At 37.9% G+C, this 20,192-nt stretch overlaps 2 protein-coding genes across 2 annotated transcripts; one reads left to right on the top strand and one right to left on the bottom strand.

Annotated features, from left to right (window-relative positions):
* Positions 1–642: 642 nt before the first annotated feature.
* Positions 643–1,624, top strand: TAS2R42 (taste 2 receptor member 42). The gene has a single exon (XM_058558752.1). It carries the CDS (start codon positions 643–645, stop codon positions 1,621–1,623), a length of 981 nt encoding a protein of 326 aa, XP_058414735.1. The 3' UTR covers position 1,624.
* A 15,113-nt stretch (positions 1,625–16,737) lies between these two features.
* Positions 16,738–18,514, bottom strand: SMIM10L1 (small integral membrane protein 10 like 1). Its single transcript, XM_058558754.1, has one exon. It carries the CDS (start codon positions 18,391–18,393, stop codon positions 18,187–18,189), a length of 207 nt encoding a protein of 68 aa, XP_058414737.1. The 5' UTR covers positions 18,394–18,514; the 3' UTR covers positions 16,738–18,186.
* Positions 18,515–20,192: the final 1,678 nt, after the last annotated feature.

Consider the following 20,192-nt stretch of genomic DNA (forward strand, 5'->3'; position numbering starts at 1 on the left):
AGTCATTCTGTCTACTGATTACTGATTGGCTACTCATGCAGTTCTAACTGTTTCTCTAAAGCATATTGCAAGAATAAGCTGGGGTTGGGGAGGGGTGGGGGGGTGGGGGGTGAGGTTAGCCATGGAGTCTTTCACATTAACTTGGTTTCAGAGCTCAGAGCTTTCTACGAAAAACAACTAAGATATTTGGATCCAAATAGTATAGTATTTCAGGTGAGGAGGGATGTACAAATCAGTGAAAAAGAATCTGGCCCTTATTTGCCTGCTTACATATTTGACTTTAACTTTTTTATCATTACCACGAGTGGAAATTTTAAGTTGTTGCCAATGATAAACGGATGCACAAACTGTTTAGTCTGGAAATTAGTGGCTCTTTCAAAGAAATAATAACATTTTCATGAAAGTATATGAGACTGTATACCTTAGCAGATTGTGCTGGATTAAGATCGGAATTACAATGAAAGCAGAAAGATTTCCTTAAGTATATATGAGACTGTATCCAACAGCAGGAGATTCTGCTTAAGACTGGAATTGCAATAAAAGCAATGAAGATAAGTATCAAAAATGGATGCTATTCTGTAACAGTTTGAATATAAACTGATCATTGAGACATAGCAGAAGTCTGGATTTTTTTTCGTGGAAATGTTCATTGTATTGGATAAAATCTTTCTGATACTGGCAGCAGTGGAATTCATAATCGGAATGTTCGGGAATGTGTTCATTGGACTGGTAAACTGCTCCGAATGGATCAAGAACCAAAAGATTTCGTTAGCTGACTTCATCCTTACGTGCTTGGCTATCTCCAGAATCACTCAGCTGTTGGTTTTATTGTTTGAATCATTTATGCTGGGACTACCTTCGTATTTATATGGCACTTATAAACTAGCAAAACCCATTAGTTTGCTCTGGAGAATGACTAATCACTTGACTGCCTGGTTTGCTACCTGCCTAAGTGTTTTCTACCTCCTTAAGATAGCTCACTTCTCCCACTCCCTTTTCCTCTGGCTGAAGTGGAGGATGAACAGAGTGGTTCTTGTGATTCTTGTATTTTCTTTGTTGTTTCTGATTTTTGACTTTCTATTGCTAGAAACATTAAATGATTTCTTCTTGAATATCTGTAAAATAGATAAAAGTAATCTGACTTTATACTTAGATGAAAGAAAAACTCTCCATGTTCAAACCCTGATTCTTCTTAGCTTGACCTATTTCGTCCCTATTGTTTTGTCTCTGACCTCATTGCTGCTTTTATTTCTGTCCTTGGTAAGACACACCAGAAATTTGCGGCTCAACTTGATGGGCTCGAGGGACTCCAGCATACAGGCCCATAAAAGGGCCATGAAAATGATGATGTCTTTCCTCTTCCTTTTCATAGTTCATTGTTTTTTCACACAATTGACAAATTGGACACTTTTTATATTTTGGAAGAACAGGTTCACAAAGTTTGTCATGTTAGCAGTATATACCTTTCCTTCAGGTCACTCATTTATTTTGATTCTGGGAAACAACAAGCTAAGACAGACAGCCTTGAAGGTACTATGGCATCTTAAAAGCTCCTTAAGAAGAGAAAATTCGTTAGCTTTACGGAGTAGACTTTCCAGAGCCTTTTCAAAGATAATAACTTAATGAGGAGACTTTGAAGATCAATTTTCACTTCTACTATTTTTTTCTACTGGGTTCCTTTAAGTGTTGTTGAGCATAATTGAAATTTTCCCTAGAACAGGTTGCTTTTGATGATAATTCACCATGGTCAGCCAATATAATTTACAAAGTAATCATTTTTGTTTAAAACATTGGTTACCAATATTTTAAAGTCTCAAATATTCTTTCAAGGAGAATATAAATTATTTCCTTTTATATGCAAAAGATGTATGTAATTTCAACTCATAGGTGGGGAAAGGCATGTAGCTTTTTAGAAATCAAGATAAATTACAATTAACTAGGTAGAAGATCTATAAAATATTGATAGAAAAGTTAATTGAGCAACTAAAGTCATCGGTGAAAAAAACATGACTTCATAGCTTAAAAGTCTAACTTTTTTTTTTAATGAAAAAGTATTGCATTGTTGTTATTAGAGATTTTGTTGATAACAAGGAAGTATGATGTTTGGGAATAAGAATAATATTTGTAGTGCAAAATAAAATAAATTATCTTTAAGTAGAAACTAGAAACATGCTTATAACACTAATCTTAATTTGAAACTCCAAATCATAAACATTCTAGGCACTTAGCAATTTTGTTAAATTCCAGGATATGCAATATGCATTTCCAGAGTGGTGGGAATCAATATTTCTACCATGATATGTAATAGAATTAAAAATATGTAGAAGAATTATTTAATCCAAATCACACTCATATTGCTACTGCTAAAAGATCATAATTACATTTTGAGAATGATTATATTTGTATCTGTGCACGCACATTTTGTAATCTGATCCTTAAAGTTCTTAGAGAAACAAATGGAAACAGGTCAATAGGGAAGGCAGAGAAAGCAAAGTTTATAACAGAACATCATATGTTTAGAGTAAATGTTAGACAGGCATATGTAAATATAGTGCTGTTTTAACTGTAATAATCTAAATTTAGATAAGGTAACTACAAATTGTAAATAAGGTTAAAGAGGGGAAAGTTTACTATAAAATTTTAAATATCATGGATTATAACATTGTACAGATGCTATACATGTATATATAATGGAACTCCTTAAAAATGAAGAATTCTTTTTAGAGTTTATCTTTGATGTATTCTTTAGATTGTGTTAGCATAGAGAAACAAGAAGCTGCAATTAAATGGTGATAAATATGTGGGTTGTAAATTAATCTTGCTAGAGCCATAAGTAAGGGCACTGTTCTAGGGCAGTTCCTTGGAGCTGGCAGTGATGTTAGAATTGTTAACATTTCTCCCTGCCCTCCCCCACCATATGTAGAAAACTAAACTGCAAGCGCATCTAGGCTATGTGGTGCTTCTGTGTATCAGTAACAATAATGATGTTGATGATGGTTTTAATGATAAGAAATATAGTGTCTATTTTACTAAGTAATTTACATTTTACAAAATAAAAAGTACATGTATTTTTTGGACACTTCATATTTTATCAAAGATTATCATTGTAATTATCTTGTCTTAGTAAAAGGTAATATGCAAATCAAGCTGAATACATTTAGATTCAGATATTGAGTTTGTTTTGTTTTGGATATTCTTTCGTACAAATGACTTAAAGATAATCTTGTACTCTTTATAGGATGATAACCAAAAATATTATGTAGTTTTTAGTGTTACTAAACTTTTCTTTGGTGAGCAAGATAAAGTAATTGAGCCAACTTACAAGCAACTTTTGCCTCTAATAAGTGGGCCTTAGGGGTAAATGAGTAAATGTCTAACTAGGAGTAAGTCCATACTAATGCAGTAACCTGAGGGACATGGAACTATAAGGAACAGGATCCTATCCCTGACAAAGACGTGCAGCACAAGACTAGTAAAATAAGCCATGCCACAGGCTGGGGTTATTGCAATTGATGTATCTTAATCTGCATATTTGAATGCCAGGTGAGATGAAGTGCTGCACCTCCACTTTCCCCATAACAAGAACCTTTGTGGGGGGACTCAGTAGCAGCCAAGCTACAATCCAAGAAGAGCCACTCCCAACACTTGCATTGTCGGTCCATTCAACCTGGAAAAGATAGACTGACATGACCATATTACCCTGGGACCAAAGTGTTGGAGAAAGATAGAGGTTATCACTGATTTCTTGTTAACTACCCTTCTCTCACTCACCAAATAAATGTTCATTGTAAGAATCTAGGTGTAATCATTGTTTATTTCATTTGTCCACCCAGATGATTTATAGAAGAGGAACAAATAACCCGTTTCTACTGCTGAAACAGTCGTATCTCTGATCCCTAGGTTTAGTGTTGAAGGCATCTGATAAGACATAAATCAAGTACAGCAAGGCATGTTTTCTTGAACCCTAGTGAATGGATATATCAGATAGAAACCCATAGCCGTACTGACCTCCGAGAAAGAGGCGTGCCAAGTTTCTCTGTGTCTCAGATGGTTTATCTGCTCTCTTTCAGTAGGTGGTTTCTCTTAGCATGATCTTGATTAGACCCCATCTCCCCTGAGCATCCTTTAAGGGGCATTTGCATCATCACACAGTCATTCCCAATTCTGTCACTTGAGACACTGGATATGATGTCTAGAGTAATCTATGTCCTGTTCAGGACCTTAAAACCAATCTTCACAAGAACAAATTGATCTGAAAAGCTTGTTTGATGAATTTGAGAAACATATATAGGCAAAGTTTTTTGTTTCCTTGTACACCAAATCCCATGTCATAGAGGATAGCTTTTCAAATTTTACTTTTTTTTCATCAATATAAATGCAGCCTCAGAAGACTAAGAAAATGCCCAACAATTCTTATTCTGAGCATGAGACTCATGCTTGCCAGCGTGGGGGTTGGTGTTAGTAAGTTAGCCTGGCCATGTCTTAGGTTTATCACGAGGAAGAGCCAGTGGGAATATTTTTGCCCTCTAAGGATTTTGAGGAAAAAAGCTATAGCCCTCAGTTTTGAAAATGCAAGTAGTATGCTAAGTGAAACAAAAATCTACAATAAAACATACAAGGATGTTCATGGAGAGCGGTGATTAAGCTGGGCAAATATCCTCCATTTGTGAATGATGCAATCTCTGTGCCTTCAAGCTGTGGCCCTGGCCCCAGCTCATTGCTTCTTGGGCTAGGGTACAGCCAAAGAAACACTGAAGGTCTCTTTTACCCAAAAAAAGATGAAGGCCAGTACTTTAATTTAGCAGCTATCAAAGGGATTGTTACTAAAGTCAATGTACAAAAGTTCCAAGTTGTGATTCAAAAAGAACCAGGAGGCTATTTCTTTGCTTGCAAATAAATGGAAAAGCTTGCTATTGGTAGGATCAGAGAGAGCATCACAGCTAGGGGAGCATTTGTTGCTGGCTTCTCTGAGACTATTGGGAGATCTAAAAATGTGGGCTTGGGGAGGGGAAAGACAATAGAAAGAGTCAAGTAGAAAGCTTGTGTATGTTATTTCACTGGAGATTCACAGACACAGCGAGGAACCAGGAATAATTAAAGCCAAAAAAAAAGGTAGTATTAATCATAGGAGCTCATAAGATCTTCAGTTGAATCACCTGTATTTACATTCATACAAGTAGTAGTTCATCACTATATAAGTATTACTCAATATCACTACAGAGGTCAGGACTTTGTTTGAATTATGCCAAAGTGGACTTAATGTATTTTCTCATTATTTCTTGGAGGAAATGTCATTGTTCCTACTGATTAGTATAAAATCAATGTTTATAAATTTTCTGATTTCAATTATACTCATCATTAAGTTTAGACTAATTATTTTGGATTGTCACTATAGCATATACATATATTGAATTAATCATTATCTGCCCAAACATTTTGTAATAATATACCTTATATTTATACATACAATAACACTTTTTCTTTATCATGCATAACACAACCACTTTAAGAATGAGGCATATAAAGGCAATTTAACCCAGGAGCTGAGACAGATGTGTGGTCATGCAGATTTTTAAAAATGTGATTATTAGCTTGGAGTTTGAATTTAACTCATAGTTTATGGCACTTGTGATTTTATTTATTTATTTATTTTTTTGTGAGGAAGATTAGCCCTGGACTAACATCAGTGCCCATCTTCCTCTACTTTATATGGGATGCAGCCACAGCATGGCTTGACAAGCGGTGCATCCGTCCGCACCTGGGATCCAACCCTGCGAACCCTGGGACATCAAAGCGGAGCACGTGCACTTAACCGCTGCACCACCAGGCTGGTCCCAGCACTTGTGATTTTTATACTTGTTATTACATCCTTTAGATTGAGTTTCTTCTTTAGTGTAACTATGAACTCAAGCATCTTTAATGACTAAGCATCTCTTGGCTGGCTTGTTGCTATCTGAACCATGCCTACCAGTGGAGTCCTCTTCTCAGGTAGCCTTCTACACCATTTCAGAGCATTACTGAAAACATCAGTGATCTCTAGGGCCTTCTTGCTCCCCTGCCACAAAATCTGGAGCTTTCTACCTATCTTCAACTCCCTGGGCTGGAAATAGTTCTCTTTCATGAGGAAAAGTACAAAGGCCCCCACATTCTGGGTGCTAGACCTGCAAGATTTTATGATTTGTATGACTTCCGGTTTGAACCAGGAAGACTAGAGAGCAATGTTGGTTATTTCAGGGTTAGTACAGAAATCTTTCATGAGTTCTTACATATGTTGTAAAATTTTCTCTAATTTTAAGGAGTTTCTTTTCTTGCTCCTTCTAGTTTCACAGTTAAGCCTTATTCATTTTCTCTTTTTCTGTGCTTCCAATAGGATTACCAACTAAGTTAGCACTCATTCATTAAACAAACAGTTTTTAAGGGCCTCCTATTTCCCAGGCCTTCCCTGTTCTAGGAATTGGAAATAGACAACAACAAAATAGTCTCATCCCTCATAGAGCTTACACGATTGCCAAGGTAACTGGTGGCTAAGGCTGTATGGTGTAAGTGCCTGTTATTAAGCTTTTGATTGCCAAGGCATCCATTTCAAAGACATCCATCTTGAATACACATATTGCCAGCTGTATGACACAGTACTAGTAAAATACCTAGATAAGAAGCCAGGCCACTTCCACCCATGAAGTTCCCCTTTTAGAAAGCCCTGGTTAACCTAGACAACTGACGGCTCGAGTGACCCCACTGTCCCCTTCTCAAGCCCTAAATCTCACTCATGTTTTAAATTTGCCAATAAAGAGTGAACTTGTGAAACCCTAGGCACCCCACCCTCAACCTCAATAAAGGGAGAACCCCAGGTCTGTGCTTTCTCGCTCTCCCCCCCACAACTTCCCTGTGTGGCCTTGGGCATGCTGTGTACCCTCCAGGACCTGCAAGTAATAAACCTTATTTTTTCAAAGTTCCCTGATGGTTGTTGCTGAGGTAGGTCTTGCAATCATAAGAATCACAAGGGCGGGTCCAGCCACAACATTGGCTCTGGAGGGGAAATGTCTGTGAGGGCTCTCACAAGTAGTATGGGCCCAGGTGAGTCCCTCAGGCATTCCTAGCCCAGAGCATCACTATTGACAGGCTGAGACCAACACAAAACAGGTTATTTGTAAACTAGAGTCAGAATTGGCTGAATGGGGAATGCACTGTCACAAGACAAGCGGGCAAAATCCTGTCTTGTTCCTGGAGTATCTTCATAGATTTGCAGCTTGTGGTTGAAAGATTTTTGCCTGGGTTTAGGAGGCACCGTAAAGCACACATCAAGGAGCTCTCAATGAGTGCCAACAATATATTCCAGACCAATTAAGTCAGAATCCCCGGGGGGTGGCTCACAGGCATTATATTTATATATATATATATATATTTAAAGCTCCCTAGGTAACTTAATTTGCAGTCAGGATTGACAAATCATCATATTAGAGTTACGTGTTTGGTGAAGCAAAAAACAAGCTAAAATATATTTTACTGTACATTAATTTATGAAACAAAGAATTTCACCAAAAGCAGAACTAACGAAAAGTAGAACCTCCCTCCCACACCCCACACCCCTTTTTTTCTACCATGTATATATATAAACATATATATATATATTTACTATTTTTTTCCCCTCTCAGCTGATAATAGCTTATTCAGAATCAAATAGGCAGTAACTAACTGGAAACAAAGCTCAAAAATTCAGAGTAATAGCTCAGAGAGAGGTCTAATTTTGGTACCTTTGCATATGCTTTTAGATTATTCTGGAAAATCATTTCTCTTTTTACCTATTTCTTCAAGAAATCCTAAAAAGCTTCAAGACCCAGGCCAGTTGTCACCACAGTCATGAAACTAGAATTAACTATGGACCATAGATTTCGTACACCCTCCTCTGTTTGCAATTGCATTTTGGTCCAAGTTTTGTCACATTCAATAGTAATAGTTTATTTAATGTTGCCTTTTCCACTACTCTGTGAGCTCCGTGATGTTGCTCCTCTTTATTACACTTATTTCATCTATAATAGTATTTGAAACAGTATGGATTTTATTAAATGGAATTAATGAATAATGCCTGTATTATAGAGATTATTTTTAGAGATCTCTATTAAAATTAAGAAACTTGAATCCAAATGGTATTGAGTTTCAACCAAAAAGGAAAGTACAAATCAATGCAAAGAAATCTGTCTCATATTTGCATGTTTCCCTACCTGGCTCTACTCTTTCAAATGTCCTCACAAAATTGCTGCCAGTGCCAATGATGAGTGGCACATTTACTGTTTAATTTGGAAATCAGTAGCTGATTGCAAGTAATGTTAAAGTTTTTCATTAAGATCTGTGAAACTGAATCTCCTTGCACATATTTCAGACCTACAACTGGAATAAAAGAGAAAGATCTTTTGTGAATACAAGTGAGATGGTATCTGAGTTTCTTTGAGCATTTTTAATATAAAAGTGAAAAGTATCAAACAATATTATTCTACAACATTTTGACAACAAAAAATCAGTGACACATAGTATTAGTCTTCTAGATTCTTTCCACAGAACCGCCATCTGTAGAATAGAAAATTGAAAATACTTTTCTGATAGTAGCAATAGGAGAATTCATAATTAGAATGTTGGGGAATGGGTTCACTGTACTAGTTAATTGCATTGACTGGGTGAAGAGTCAAAAGCTCTCATCAGCCAAGTGCATCCTCACCAGCCTGGCTATCTCCAGAATCAGTCATCTTTGGATAACACTATTTCATTAATTCGTAATGGTGTTATGGCCACATCTATATGCCATTGATAACTAGCAAAATTTGTTGGTATTTTTTGGATATTGACCAATCACCTAGCTACCCAGTTTGCCATCTGTTTTCTACTTCTTTGAAATAGCCAATTTCTCCCACCCCTGCTTCACCTGGCTCAAGGGGATAATTAGCAGAGTGCTACCTGTGCTTCCACTGGAGTCTTTATTCCTCCTGTTTTTCAACCTTGAATTAATAGATACATCAAATGGTTTCTGGATTCAGGTCTATAAAAGATATAACAGAAACTCAGCTTGGTCCTCAGATGTAAGTAAAACTCTGTATCTTAATAGCTTGATTGTTTTCAATTTAATCTACTTACATCCCCTTTCTTCTGTCCCTTACCTCATTGTTCCTTTTACATCTCTCTTTGATGAGACATAGCAGGAATTTGCAGTTGAACTCCAGCTCTTAGGGACCTTAGCTCAGAGGCCCAAAAAAAAGACCATGAAAATGGTAATGTCTTTCCTCCTCCTCTTCATGGTTCACTTTTCTTCCACCCTATTAACAGGTTAGGTTTTCCCTATACTGAAAAAACATCAGGACAATTTGGTTGTCATGTTAACGTCAACTCTTTTTCCTTCAAGACACTCATTTATCCTAATTTCAGGAAAACTCAAGCTGAAACAAACTGCCTTAGGACTTCTGTGGTATCTTAATTGCCACCTGAAAAGGGTGAAACCTTTAGCTTCATAGACTTTTTCAGAATTTTTTATATTCCAAGAGAATTAAGTTAGTGAGGAGAAATTGAAGTTCCATTTTAACTTCTGTTTTCCACACTGATTCTTCTAGATACTATTTGAGCATCTCAAACTTTCCCTAGAATGGCCTATAAACTAACAATCTACTCTTATAGCCAGCAACGTGAGTAGGTTTTTTAAAAAGCAAGCATCAATGTCATTATAACACTTGCTAGTAACAAGAAAATACTTGAGACAATATGAATATAAAATATGTAATGCAATGTATTAATTTTATATGTGCTGGCAAATATTTATTACATTCATATGTGAGGGAAAAAACATGATTATTTAGAAACAAAATCCCTTCCAAGCTGGAGTAGGTGGAATATTTGTACAATATTAAGTTAAAAACAAATCAAGGAATAAAAATGCTAGAAGCAGAGGGCCGGCCCGGTGGCGCAAGCAGTTAGGTGTGCGCGCTCCGCTGCGGCGGCCTGGGGTTCGCTGGTTCGGATCCCGGGCGCGCACCGACGCACTGCTTGGTAAGCCATGCTGTGGCGGCGTCCCATATAAAAGTGGAGGAAGATGGGCACCGATGTTAGCCCAGGGCCGTCTTCCTCAGCGAAGAAAAAGAGGAGGATTGGCGGATGTTAGCTCAGGGCTGATCTCCTCACCAAAAAAAAAAAAAAAAAAAAAAAAAAAAATGCTAGAAGCAGATAATCTCATAATAACAGATATAACTTTTTTTTTTTTTTTGAGGAAGATCAGCCCTGAGCTAACATCCATGCTAATCCTCCTCTTTTTGCTGAGGAAGACCAGCTCTGAGCTAACATCTATTGCCAATCCTCCTCCTTTTTTTTTTCCCCCAAAGCCCCAGTAGACAGTTGTATGTCATAGTTGCACATCCTTCTAGTTGCTGTATGTGGGACACTGGAGGCCGGAGAAGCAGTGTGTGGGTGCTCAGGCCGCCAGTAGCGGAGCACGCACACCTGACCGCTAAGCCACGGGGCGGCCCCAGACATAACTTTTAAGACAAAGGAACAGACTATCATTAGGAATCCAAGCTAGAATAGCCACTATCTCTGTAGAATAACAGAAAAATCAACTGGATTTATAAAAAAAAATTGACTAATTATCCCTAGCTAATAATACTTATATGTTTACAAGGATCAAAATCATACCTGGACACTGAGTTTGTGTGTGGGGTGTGTGTGCATGTAAACATTATATGAACACTAGTGTCCCTTGCCAGAGAAGACAAACACAGCCAGAGAAGACAAACACAACCAACTCACCAGGGAGAAACAGAAAGTTTACAAGAGACTATCACATATTTATATAAGTTTTAGACATGTTTGTGTGTATATATAGTGCTGGGTTGACTTTTATAATAAAATAATTGAGATGAAATCAAAGTAGCTGAAAATGTATATAATCCTAAGGCCAGCAAGTATTAAAATTGTGCTTACTAATGACATTACAATTCTGAATATAATACTTTGTAATAGTAATTTTAGAGATTACAATCGTAAACATGTTAAAAACTATCAATAATAAATCTTTGCTAGGGTTTACAATTGGCATAATTTTTAATGGCAGAAGCAAACAAAAAAACCAGAAAATAAATGTTGAAAATATCTGGGTTATAAGTTAATTTTGATGGAGCAGCAGGTCCCTAAGGGCTTTGTAAAGTGTCCTCTTACTACAGGGAACTGTGCTATGGGGTGCTCTGGTGTATCCATGATGATGATGATGATACATGTATATATAGACCTACACGAAGATTAGATTTTTAAACTGTATTAATTATGTTGCACACTGTATAAGAAATTACCTGGATGGGCAGTGGGGGAATTGGCTGAAGGTGGTCAAAAGGTACAAAATTCCAGTTACAAGATAAACAAATACTGGGGATACAATATACAACATAATGACTATAATTAACAATGCTGAATGGCATATTTGAAAGTTGCTAAGAGAATGGATCCTAAAAGTTCTCATCACAAGGAAAAAGACACTTTTCTTTTGTATCCATACGAGTTGATAGATGTTAACTAAACTTATTGTGGTAATGATATCACTATAATATATGTTAAGTCATTATGCTGTACACCTTAAATTTACAGTGCTGCATGTCAATTATATATCTCAATAAAACTGAAGGAAAAACATAAAAAGAAATTTCCTAATGATTATCACTGAGATTATCCTGCTTTAGGAAAGGTGAAATTCCAACCATACTGTCTATATTTAGGTGCAGATATTGAGGATAATTTGGTTTAGAATGTATCCCTTTCAGTGAAAAAGATAATTTTGTACTTATCAGAAGTAAGCATATTTAGTTTTAGTTTTCAGATTTACATTTTAGTGTCACTAAACTTTTAATGACCAAGTTAAAAAAGACTTAAACAACTGTGCACAGCCCTTGCTTCTTATGAGTGGGATTTAGCAGTAAACGTCTCATTAGAATTAAGTTCTCATTTCTCACGTACTAGTCTTGGATAAATGAGGCTATAACAAGCAGGAGCCTATTCCTGGTAACAGACGCACAGAAAACGACTATTAAAAGATGAAGTCTGGGTTATAGGCTGGGCAGTGTCTACTGACATATTGCATTCTCCTATTAAAGCATTTTGAGATTAGGCTCTGCGCCTCCCCTTTCCATAACAAGAGCCTGTATTAGAGACCCCAGCCATGATCCAAGAAAAGCCACTACTATCACATCCATAGCTAGTCCCATGCAGTCTGGGGGGAACTGCATCCTATTCTGGGACCAAATTATTGGGAAAATAAAATGATTGTCATTGCTTTCTTGCCCATCATTTCCCTCCACAGTAACCTCTTTATAGTCCCGATGTAGTGAGTTTTACTTTTTTCAGTTTGTCATACCTGAGACCGGGAGCTGCAGATAACCTGTCTCTCATGCCAAAAGAGGTTCATGTCTAAACCCTGCCCTAGGCCTAGAATTTACAGAGAAGATATTTTAGTGTTCAAGCCATATTGTCTCGAAAGAAAAAGTCCCAGTGGAAATATGCATGGATCAATACAGATTTCAAAGAACGTGATAACGTTGCATGTCTGATGGTTCAAGTATTTTGTCTGCTGCTCTTGATTAAACCTCATGTCCTCTGAGCCAGGGGCTTCCTTAACTGAAGTACAGAAACCAGGGTCCATCTACAAAACATGTATTTCCACAGTCCACTCACCTGTAACATTGGTTAATGCTGTACATAGAGATCTATGCCCTGGGCTGGAATGGCCACAATAAAATTTCATTTAAAAATTGTTCAGATGGCTGATTTGATCAACTCAGAAAAAGACAATACATTTTTTTGGAGGAGGGTTATTTGCAGGAAAAAAATCACAGGTGACGGGTTATTTTAATTTTAGCAATTTTGGGGGATACCATGTAGACACAACTTCAGAAGACAAAGGCACTATATTAACTTGTATATCAGTCCCCTATGCTTTAGCCTCACATTTAAATGAGTTACTTTTAAAAATAACTTCTTTTCCCCTTCTATAGATCTAACTGACCTCTGAGTTTTAAAGTTTCTATTAATTATATTCCTCTTTGACTTCAGTTTGAGATGTTTTCAAAGTTTTCTTTTTATCAATTAAAAAGCTAAAATACTTTCTTGAACAGCTTTTTTCAAATTAAATATCTTTACCTGTTGGACAATCTCTATTACCGTGCCAGTGATTTCAGAGCCCAGACATTCTAGATACAGTATTTACATTAGTGATTCTTGCCTTTTGGTTGTGTGATGTTTTATTTTTCCTCATTTTGGTTCATATGAAAAGGTATACCCAACCCAGCTCACTCAATACATGAACAACCTCCATTCCTCTTTATTGTTCATTGATGCACTCCCTTACCTTACTGTGAATAAATCCACATGGTGCGTGAAAGCCATAAGGATGGTCAAGGATTTCTAATGTTCACTGCAGATTCCTAATTAGGATAGAAACCAGCAGGGGTGCCCTCAGATGTACTGCAATTAAACTACTAAAAATTCCATAGTTTCTTCTTTTCATTTGTTGCAGGCACTCAGGAATGTCTTTCAGCTTTTCAGTTGTCCCAAGAGCACTGATGAGATTTGTATTTGTTGGGGGCAGGGGGGGGGGTTGACTTAAGCTTCAAAAAGATTCATGACCTAGTGCTGGGCAGTAGGGTATCAAATGTTCTCATTAAAATTGCAAGACACTTCCCACACTAACGGTAAACCAAGAAGTAAATTGACGTGACTCAATCCAACCCAATTGTTCAGAATTCTGATAGGTACCACAGGGGTTCTTTTCTTGGTCCACTTGCCTGGAAACTTCCAAGATTACTCTTCAGACTACTTTCCAGGCTCAAAGTTTCTGGCATTAGGATTTTCATCTCCCTCTTCTTTTGTCCCTATATTCCTAAACTTTCCATTCCCACCCTTTATGTTTCTAAGTGTAAGTTCTATTTTCTTCTTGGGTCTGTCAAGTGCTATTAGTGCTCCACCAGGAAAAGACCCATTAAAATAAGACTGCAAGATTTTATAACAGAAAATTTAGTTAGGCTTCCTCAAGGCAGCGACGGACATAGCTTCAAAATTCATGATTATCGGATCTCTACTTCTTCAAAGGAAGGAAAGCATTTCCTTTCCATGTCCTTTCCTGTCTCCCTCCAATCCCTTCCTTTCTCTCCCCAACAAATAGACCAAATGACTTTAGTCAGCAGAGAACATAAAATATTTGATTTTATATATCAGGTCATATTGAATATTTATATTCCAATACATAAAGCCTTCAATAATTACATTAAAAAAAGATATTGCCAACTGTCACCCACGTAATACTTCTGTTTGAAAATCTAAGGAAAGAAACAGGATTATTTAGAATTATCTAAACATTAAAAAAAATTGAATCCCTCATCAAATGACTCTTTAGGGATAAACCTGAAATTCAGTTGTGGTTTGCCCAGTTACTAGGACCTTGGGAAAGTTACTCAACCTCTTTAAACCCCAGCTTCTTTATCTGAAAAATGATGATGAAAATGTCTTCCTCATAAGATAGAGGTGAGAATTATAGAGACCACGTATGTAAACAACTTTCCATAGTTCCTGGTAAGTATTAAAAACTCAATCAAATTAAAAAATGATGCTGATAGCGATGATATGCTCTTTTAGCCAAGTAATCACACATATTTTTACCTTCAATTAAAAAATTCTTGTTCTCTAATCCTTAAGTTATATATATTACTATGATGACTATTTCCCTTTTATAGCTAAACTGTAACAGTCACCATTCCCCAGCATTTTTATGAAAGTTACACTTCATAAACAAGTTCTTTATTGGTCAGAATAACACTACCCCTTTGCTTCTTCATGCTTGAGGGATCTCTGGACCAACCAATATTCATGATGGCCTGAAAAAGCTCAATTTATGGGCAATAAAGTGGATCACCTTAATATCAGGGGCAAATATTTCTTTACTGACTGATGACTATGTATAGTAAAACCAACTAATTTGGCATTCATTCAACAATATTTATTATCTACTTTGTATTAGGCAATGCTGTAGGTGGGGGGTAGAGCAATGACCAAACAAAATCTTTGGATGTTACCTGGAAGGATGCCAAGAGGAATAAAATTACTTGCAAATTAGAATAAGTGGTTTGGTCAGGGCAAAAATTTTGTTTCCTTCCCTGGGAAACTTCATTGAGTTGTATCACGTGGGGGAAAAAATACACATCTAGGTTTAAGAGCAATTGTGAAGAATAAATGGTAAATCACGTCGCTTTCATTTAGTTCCTACTATATATGTGCTGATAATACAGGCTGTAAAACTGGACAGTACACAGCTTCCAATCTAGTTGGAGGATATGATAAATAATTAATGCTAAAGTGCCTTGGTTTCTTCAGTGTAACAAAAGCCTGATCTGAAGAAAAAAGGTTGAAGAAGATACATGTTATGTAGCCACTCAAATGGAGCGTCCGTTTGTCTCACCTTTACAGGGCTAATGGCAGTCACATTCTTTTAAGTTACAAATTGGGACACTAGTGCCTCTAGGGAATAGTGATGCCTACCATTTGTAAGTCCCTTGGCATTACTGAATCATTTCACTGATCAAATTACATTTCTGATATTTTAGACTAAAATGTTTTAGTTCCTGCACTTGATAACAGCAATATGCAATTACCAAGGGAAGAGATTATAGAAACCTGTCTTCTTGGATATTAAAAAAAAACAAAAAAAACCCATATAATAATTAATGCACAATTAGGCAAAAATAAGGCAGCCTACCAAAATGGCATAGGTTGATATTAACAGAGCCCTTAACAGGAGTAAAAGACATGAACTCTAATCTGGTCAGAGGAATCTGGGAGAAACTCAATGGAAAAAGTGAAATCTAAGCTTAGCCTTAAAACACAGGTTAAAAAAAAAAGGTAGAAGAAAGTGTAAGTAGAAAGAGGAGGATGTGCTCAATAGTTGGCTGGAGACAAGGAATAAAGGGAAGGAAGAACAATTACCCACAGCCACACATGTTGCTGGAGGGGGTGCCTATTTCACAACCCCAGAGTATACTTGTTTGTTGGACACAATTAGTGGAAATACAGAACACTGCAAATAACTTAAATATTTACCTTGGCAAATAATGGCTCCTTTCGGCTCAAATGTCTTACCTAAAATCTTCCTGGAGGCTCTTCTCCACTCCTGTAGGGTCAGTACCCTACATAAAACCTCCACTGGAAAAGCAGGCATTCCATGAGTGAGTTTTAAGTTTCACTCACGTTAATAAGATATTCTGTTATAACAAATACTGTTTATTGTGTATATATCAAGCACTTGGGCAGGTTTACTTTTAACTCTCAGACTGACTTTTCAAGGTGGATATTTTTACCCTCATTTGATAGTTGAGGAAACTGGGGTTTAGGAAGATTAATCGACTCACCGAAGACCACAAAATTAAGAGTTTGTATTTTAACAGAAGTCTGCCTGATTTAAAAACTCAATCCCATTTTACCGTGGGGGCTCTTAACCAATAGTGTACATTTCAATTACCTGGGAATTTTAAAAATGAAGTTTATTTAAATTAATTCCTAATCAAAGAAATATATATATATATATACAGCTAAGAAAAATCAAAATAATACTGTTGGACGGGGAGTGGATAACAGCAATCCTCCACCTTTTCTCCACCATTCCCTGATTTTTTTTTCTCCCGAGACAACCACTTTTAACTCTTAGCTGTTTCTTACTGCAGTCTTTTTCTAATAACATGTTTATACTGTTTATTTATTGACTTTTCTAAATTAGATCTTGACTGATGTTCCCCCCATTACACACACAGCTCTCCCCTCTCCAATCCCAATGTTACATAATCATTTCTTGTTACACTGGTATCCAATGTTTTCATAATTACGACTGACTTTATATGACTAGTATTACTGCAGCTGAGGTATGCAGTGTAGTTTCTTGAAAAACCTTATTTTTCCTGGGGTTCATAATTGCCTCAGTTTTGTTTTCTTAATTTTTAAAAAAAATCTGCAGACCATTAATTAATTCATCTCCAGACTGAATAACAATCTCTTGACTCCATATTCAAACACACCAGCTACTCCCAGTTTTTCTTTTTGAGACATTCCACCTGAACTCTCCATCTTTAGGCATTTCTTGTTGACTTCATGCTGTTCTCCCCTACTCTCCTCCCTCTTTAATATAGTCGTATTACTATTTTAGCAACTTTATAGCTACTCTGTAAATAATATGCATTTTTTCCCCTCATCAACAACAGACTATCTTTCAATTTCCCACTTGATAAAAACACCCACTACTATTCCATTTGCCTTCCCCTCCCCCTTCAACGTCCCCATTTGAAAACTGTTTTACATTATCAAGGCTGCTAACATTTGCATTCTACTTTGTAACCATAATTAAGAATTGTTTTAAAAGATAAAAACCATAAACAACATTTATATTAATTATTACGATTATTTAAGTGTTAGTCACTAAACAGCCAAGTTCTGTGCTATATATCTGGATTTCTTTCTCTTTGGCTCCAAAGTCTTGAACCACATGCTAGTCACAGGGACACTGAAATAGAGTCCACTTTCTTACACTCCAACCCTCTGTTCAAAATCCTGCAGCATTTTACGTTGTTTGGTACTAAAAAGACGCTCTTCCTGTACAGTTTCAGGTTTTTTTCACTTAAAATTTCTGATTGTCATTGTTTTCTCTCGTGGGACGAAGAAATATACGCCTTCCACATCATATCCTTAAGATCTTCAGCTTCTTACTCATTCAACGTCTTGCTTACAATCCAATCCAATATTCCCGGAATTTATGATTTCTCATTTTAATTTGGACCATAAGTTTGTTGTCACTTAAAAACTTTTCTTCCTTAAAATTTTAGTAGCTTTTTTCTGTAATGCATCCTGCTTGTCCTGTTTTTGTTTTAAGGATGCCCAGCTACTTACATATTGTCGTGGGCCTTAGGGGCGATTCTTAGCTGCCGCCGGAAAACCGCGCGTTTCCTCTTCCTAGTCACCGCAGGCTTTCCGCCAGCCTCTGGGAGCCGGGTTAAGACGGGAGAGCGCAGTCGCGGAGGGCGTCCAGGCATTCTCGCGAGACTGCGGACTTCCTCGGCCGCAGCGCCGCTTCGCCTCCGGGCCTCCCGGGAGTACGCCATAGTGCTGGCCCGGGAGGCCGGCTGCTCAGTCAGCGCTCTAAATGTGTACCTGCAAGCGGATGTTGAGGAGCACGGAGCCCGCGATGTAGAAGTACGGAAAATTCATGCGCAGCTGCCAGGCCAGCTCGAAGAAGGCGAGCAGGGTGCGGGAGAGCCCCTTGCAGAAGACCCCGTAGGAGCTGGCGGCCGCGGCCGGGCTCGAGACGCTGAGGGCCAAGGAGGACGGAGCCGCCGCGGTGGCCATGGACCCGGTATCGCTGCTCGCCCAGTGCCTGGAGGCGAGGGTCGCCGCGGGCCCCCGACAGACGGCTGCAACGGGCAGGGGCGGGGGTTCTGAGCGGCCGCCGGGCTCCGCCTGCGCCTCCCGCTGCCGCCGCTTCCTCCCAGCGGCGCTCAGGCCCCCGCGGCCGCCGGCGCTCCGCCCCTTCCTGTCCGCTGCCCGGAATGGTATTCGGCCTTTAGAGCCTAAGACGTGGTGGGTGCGGACCGGGGTGTCTGCATATGTGCCATACACGTTATTTTATATAACATAGGTGGGCAGCCATACAGATATTATTTTCGCTTTTAATGAAGAAAGGAAACAGTAAAATTATGTAATTTGCCTTAGGGCACACAGTTTGTAAGGGCCAAAGCCTGGATTAAAACTCGGGTTTGTCTGCTGTTTGATCTGGGGTGTTAGCCAGGAATCTCATCCTTCTGATTTCATCAAATTAACCCTAATATTAGCGCAGGATGTTCTCCTTAATAAGCCTGTTTGGGCTTATTAACATGACATAACTGTAAAGGATCACAATCTCAGGCTGTGGTTTTCCTATGTATAGGGACTATTTCAATTGCAAGTGACAGGAATTGCACACTTGTTTAAGAAAACAAAACACAGGCACACGCATATATACACATACGTGTTTGTGAGGTGAGTTTTTTTTCTGCAGGACATATACAATATCATGTTCCCACCCATGTAAACCCATGAAAAATTCAGATTTGGTATGTAAACCTCTATCATTTCTGCATTGAGTTACACCTGTGAAACTTGTGGCTGGGCTCCAAAGCTTGGACTACTTCTAACATCTACTCCCAAACTCTGAATACCTTAGGGTAACATCATAATCTTCCGTAGCCACATACTCTTCTGGTGTTTAAATGATGCACATTTCATTACCTTCTGTAATCTCCCATTTTAACTAATAAGCACTGTATTTTCATCATAGACAGCGTCTACATTCATGGATTATTCATATTTGTGACTTCTGATCAAAATCTTCAGATTACAGTCTAGTTCTGAAAAGCATTGTTCAAATATCCAGTGTCTCACCCTGTACTGAATAGCTGTAGTAACTATTCAAAGCACAATTAATGTATCCTGGAGGAGCTCTGTTTCTGTACATCCTACTGACTATATGATTATTAAAAATAACATGCCATTGTGAAATTTGTAAAACATAATAGTGTGTCCCAGCTAGAATTTCTTGTGCTGCTTTGCTGTACTAATATCACCCCAGCAACTAGACGCTTAGAGGAACTGATTACAAGTCACTTAAGACAACTTCTAAACTATAGAGTATTTTAGAATACAAAAATTTTCTGAAAAGTGTGAGATGAATGACAACTCAGAACCGGCAGAAGATGTATGGTTTTAGTACACAAGTACAATTTGACCCTTTCTGAAAATTGAAAGACTAAAAGTGGTATTCAGGGTCACAGAAGTCATTAAGTCCCTAGATCTTCCATTTCCAGCTATATAAAACTATGTGGACTCATTGTCCATTCCACCCTTCTTCTGCTGCCCCTCCCCCTCCACCAGCTCTGGTTAACTCCATGAAAATCCTGTCTTCCATTCTGAGCCCATGGGGAAAATAGCAGTCATCTACTGATAAACATGGTTAGGTTGATGTAGCCGTTCCAATGGGAAAGGAGTAGGCCAATAAGAGCAGTCAAGAAGCTCCAGTTCCTACTCATTAATGCTCTAGAGCTGATGAAGGATTTCCATCAGGTGAAACTGACAGTGGAGGGTGGGATAGGACCAACATGGTTGTGGTTTTT

Source organism: Diceros bicornis, chromosome 17 (genome assembly GCF_020826845.1).
Source record: "Diceros bicornis minor isolate mBicDic1 chromosome 17, mDicBic1.mat.cur, whole genome shotgun sequence".
NCBI classification, from domain to species: domain Eukaryota; kingdom Metazoa; phylum Chordata; class Mammalia; order Perissodactyla; family Rhinocerotidae; genus Diceros; species Diceros bicornis.

Excerpts from the sequence above, each read along its gene's own strand:
- TAS2R42 (XM_058558752.1), top strand. The coding sequence starts at position 643 with ATGTTCATTGTATTGGATAAAATCTTTCTGATACTGGCAGCAGTGGAA.
- SMIM10L1 (XM_058558754.1), bottom strand. The coding sequence starts at position 18,393 with ATGGCCACCGCGGCGGCTCCGTCCTCCTTGGCCCTCAGCGTCTCGAGC.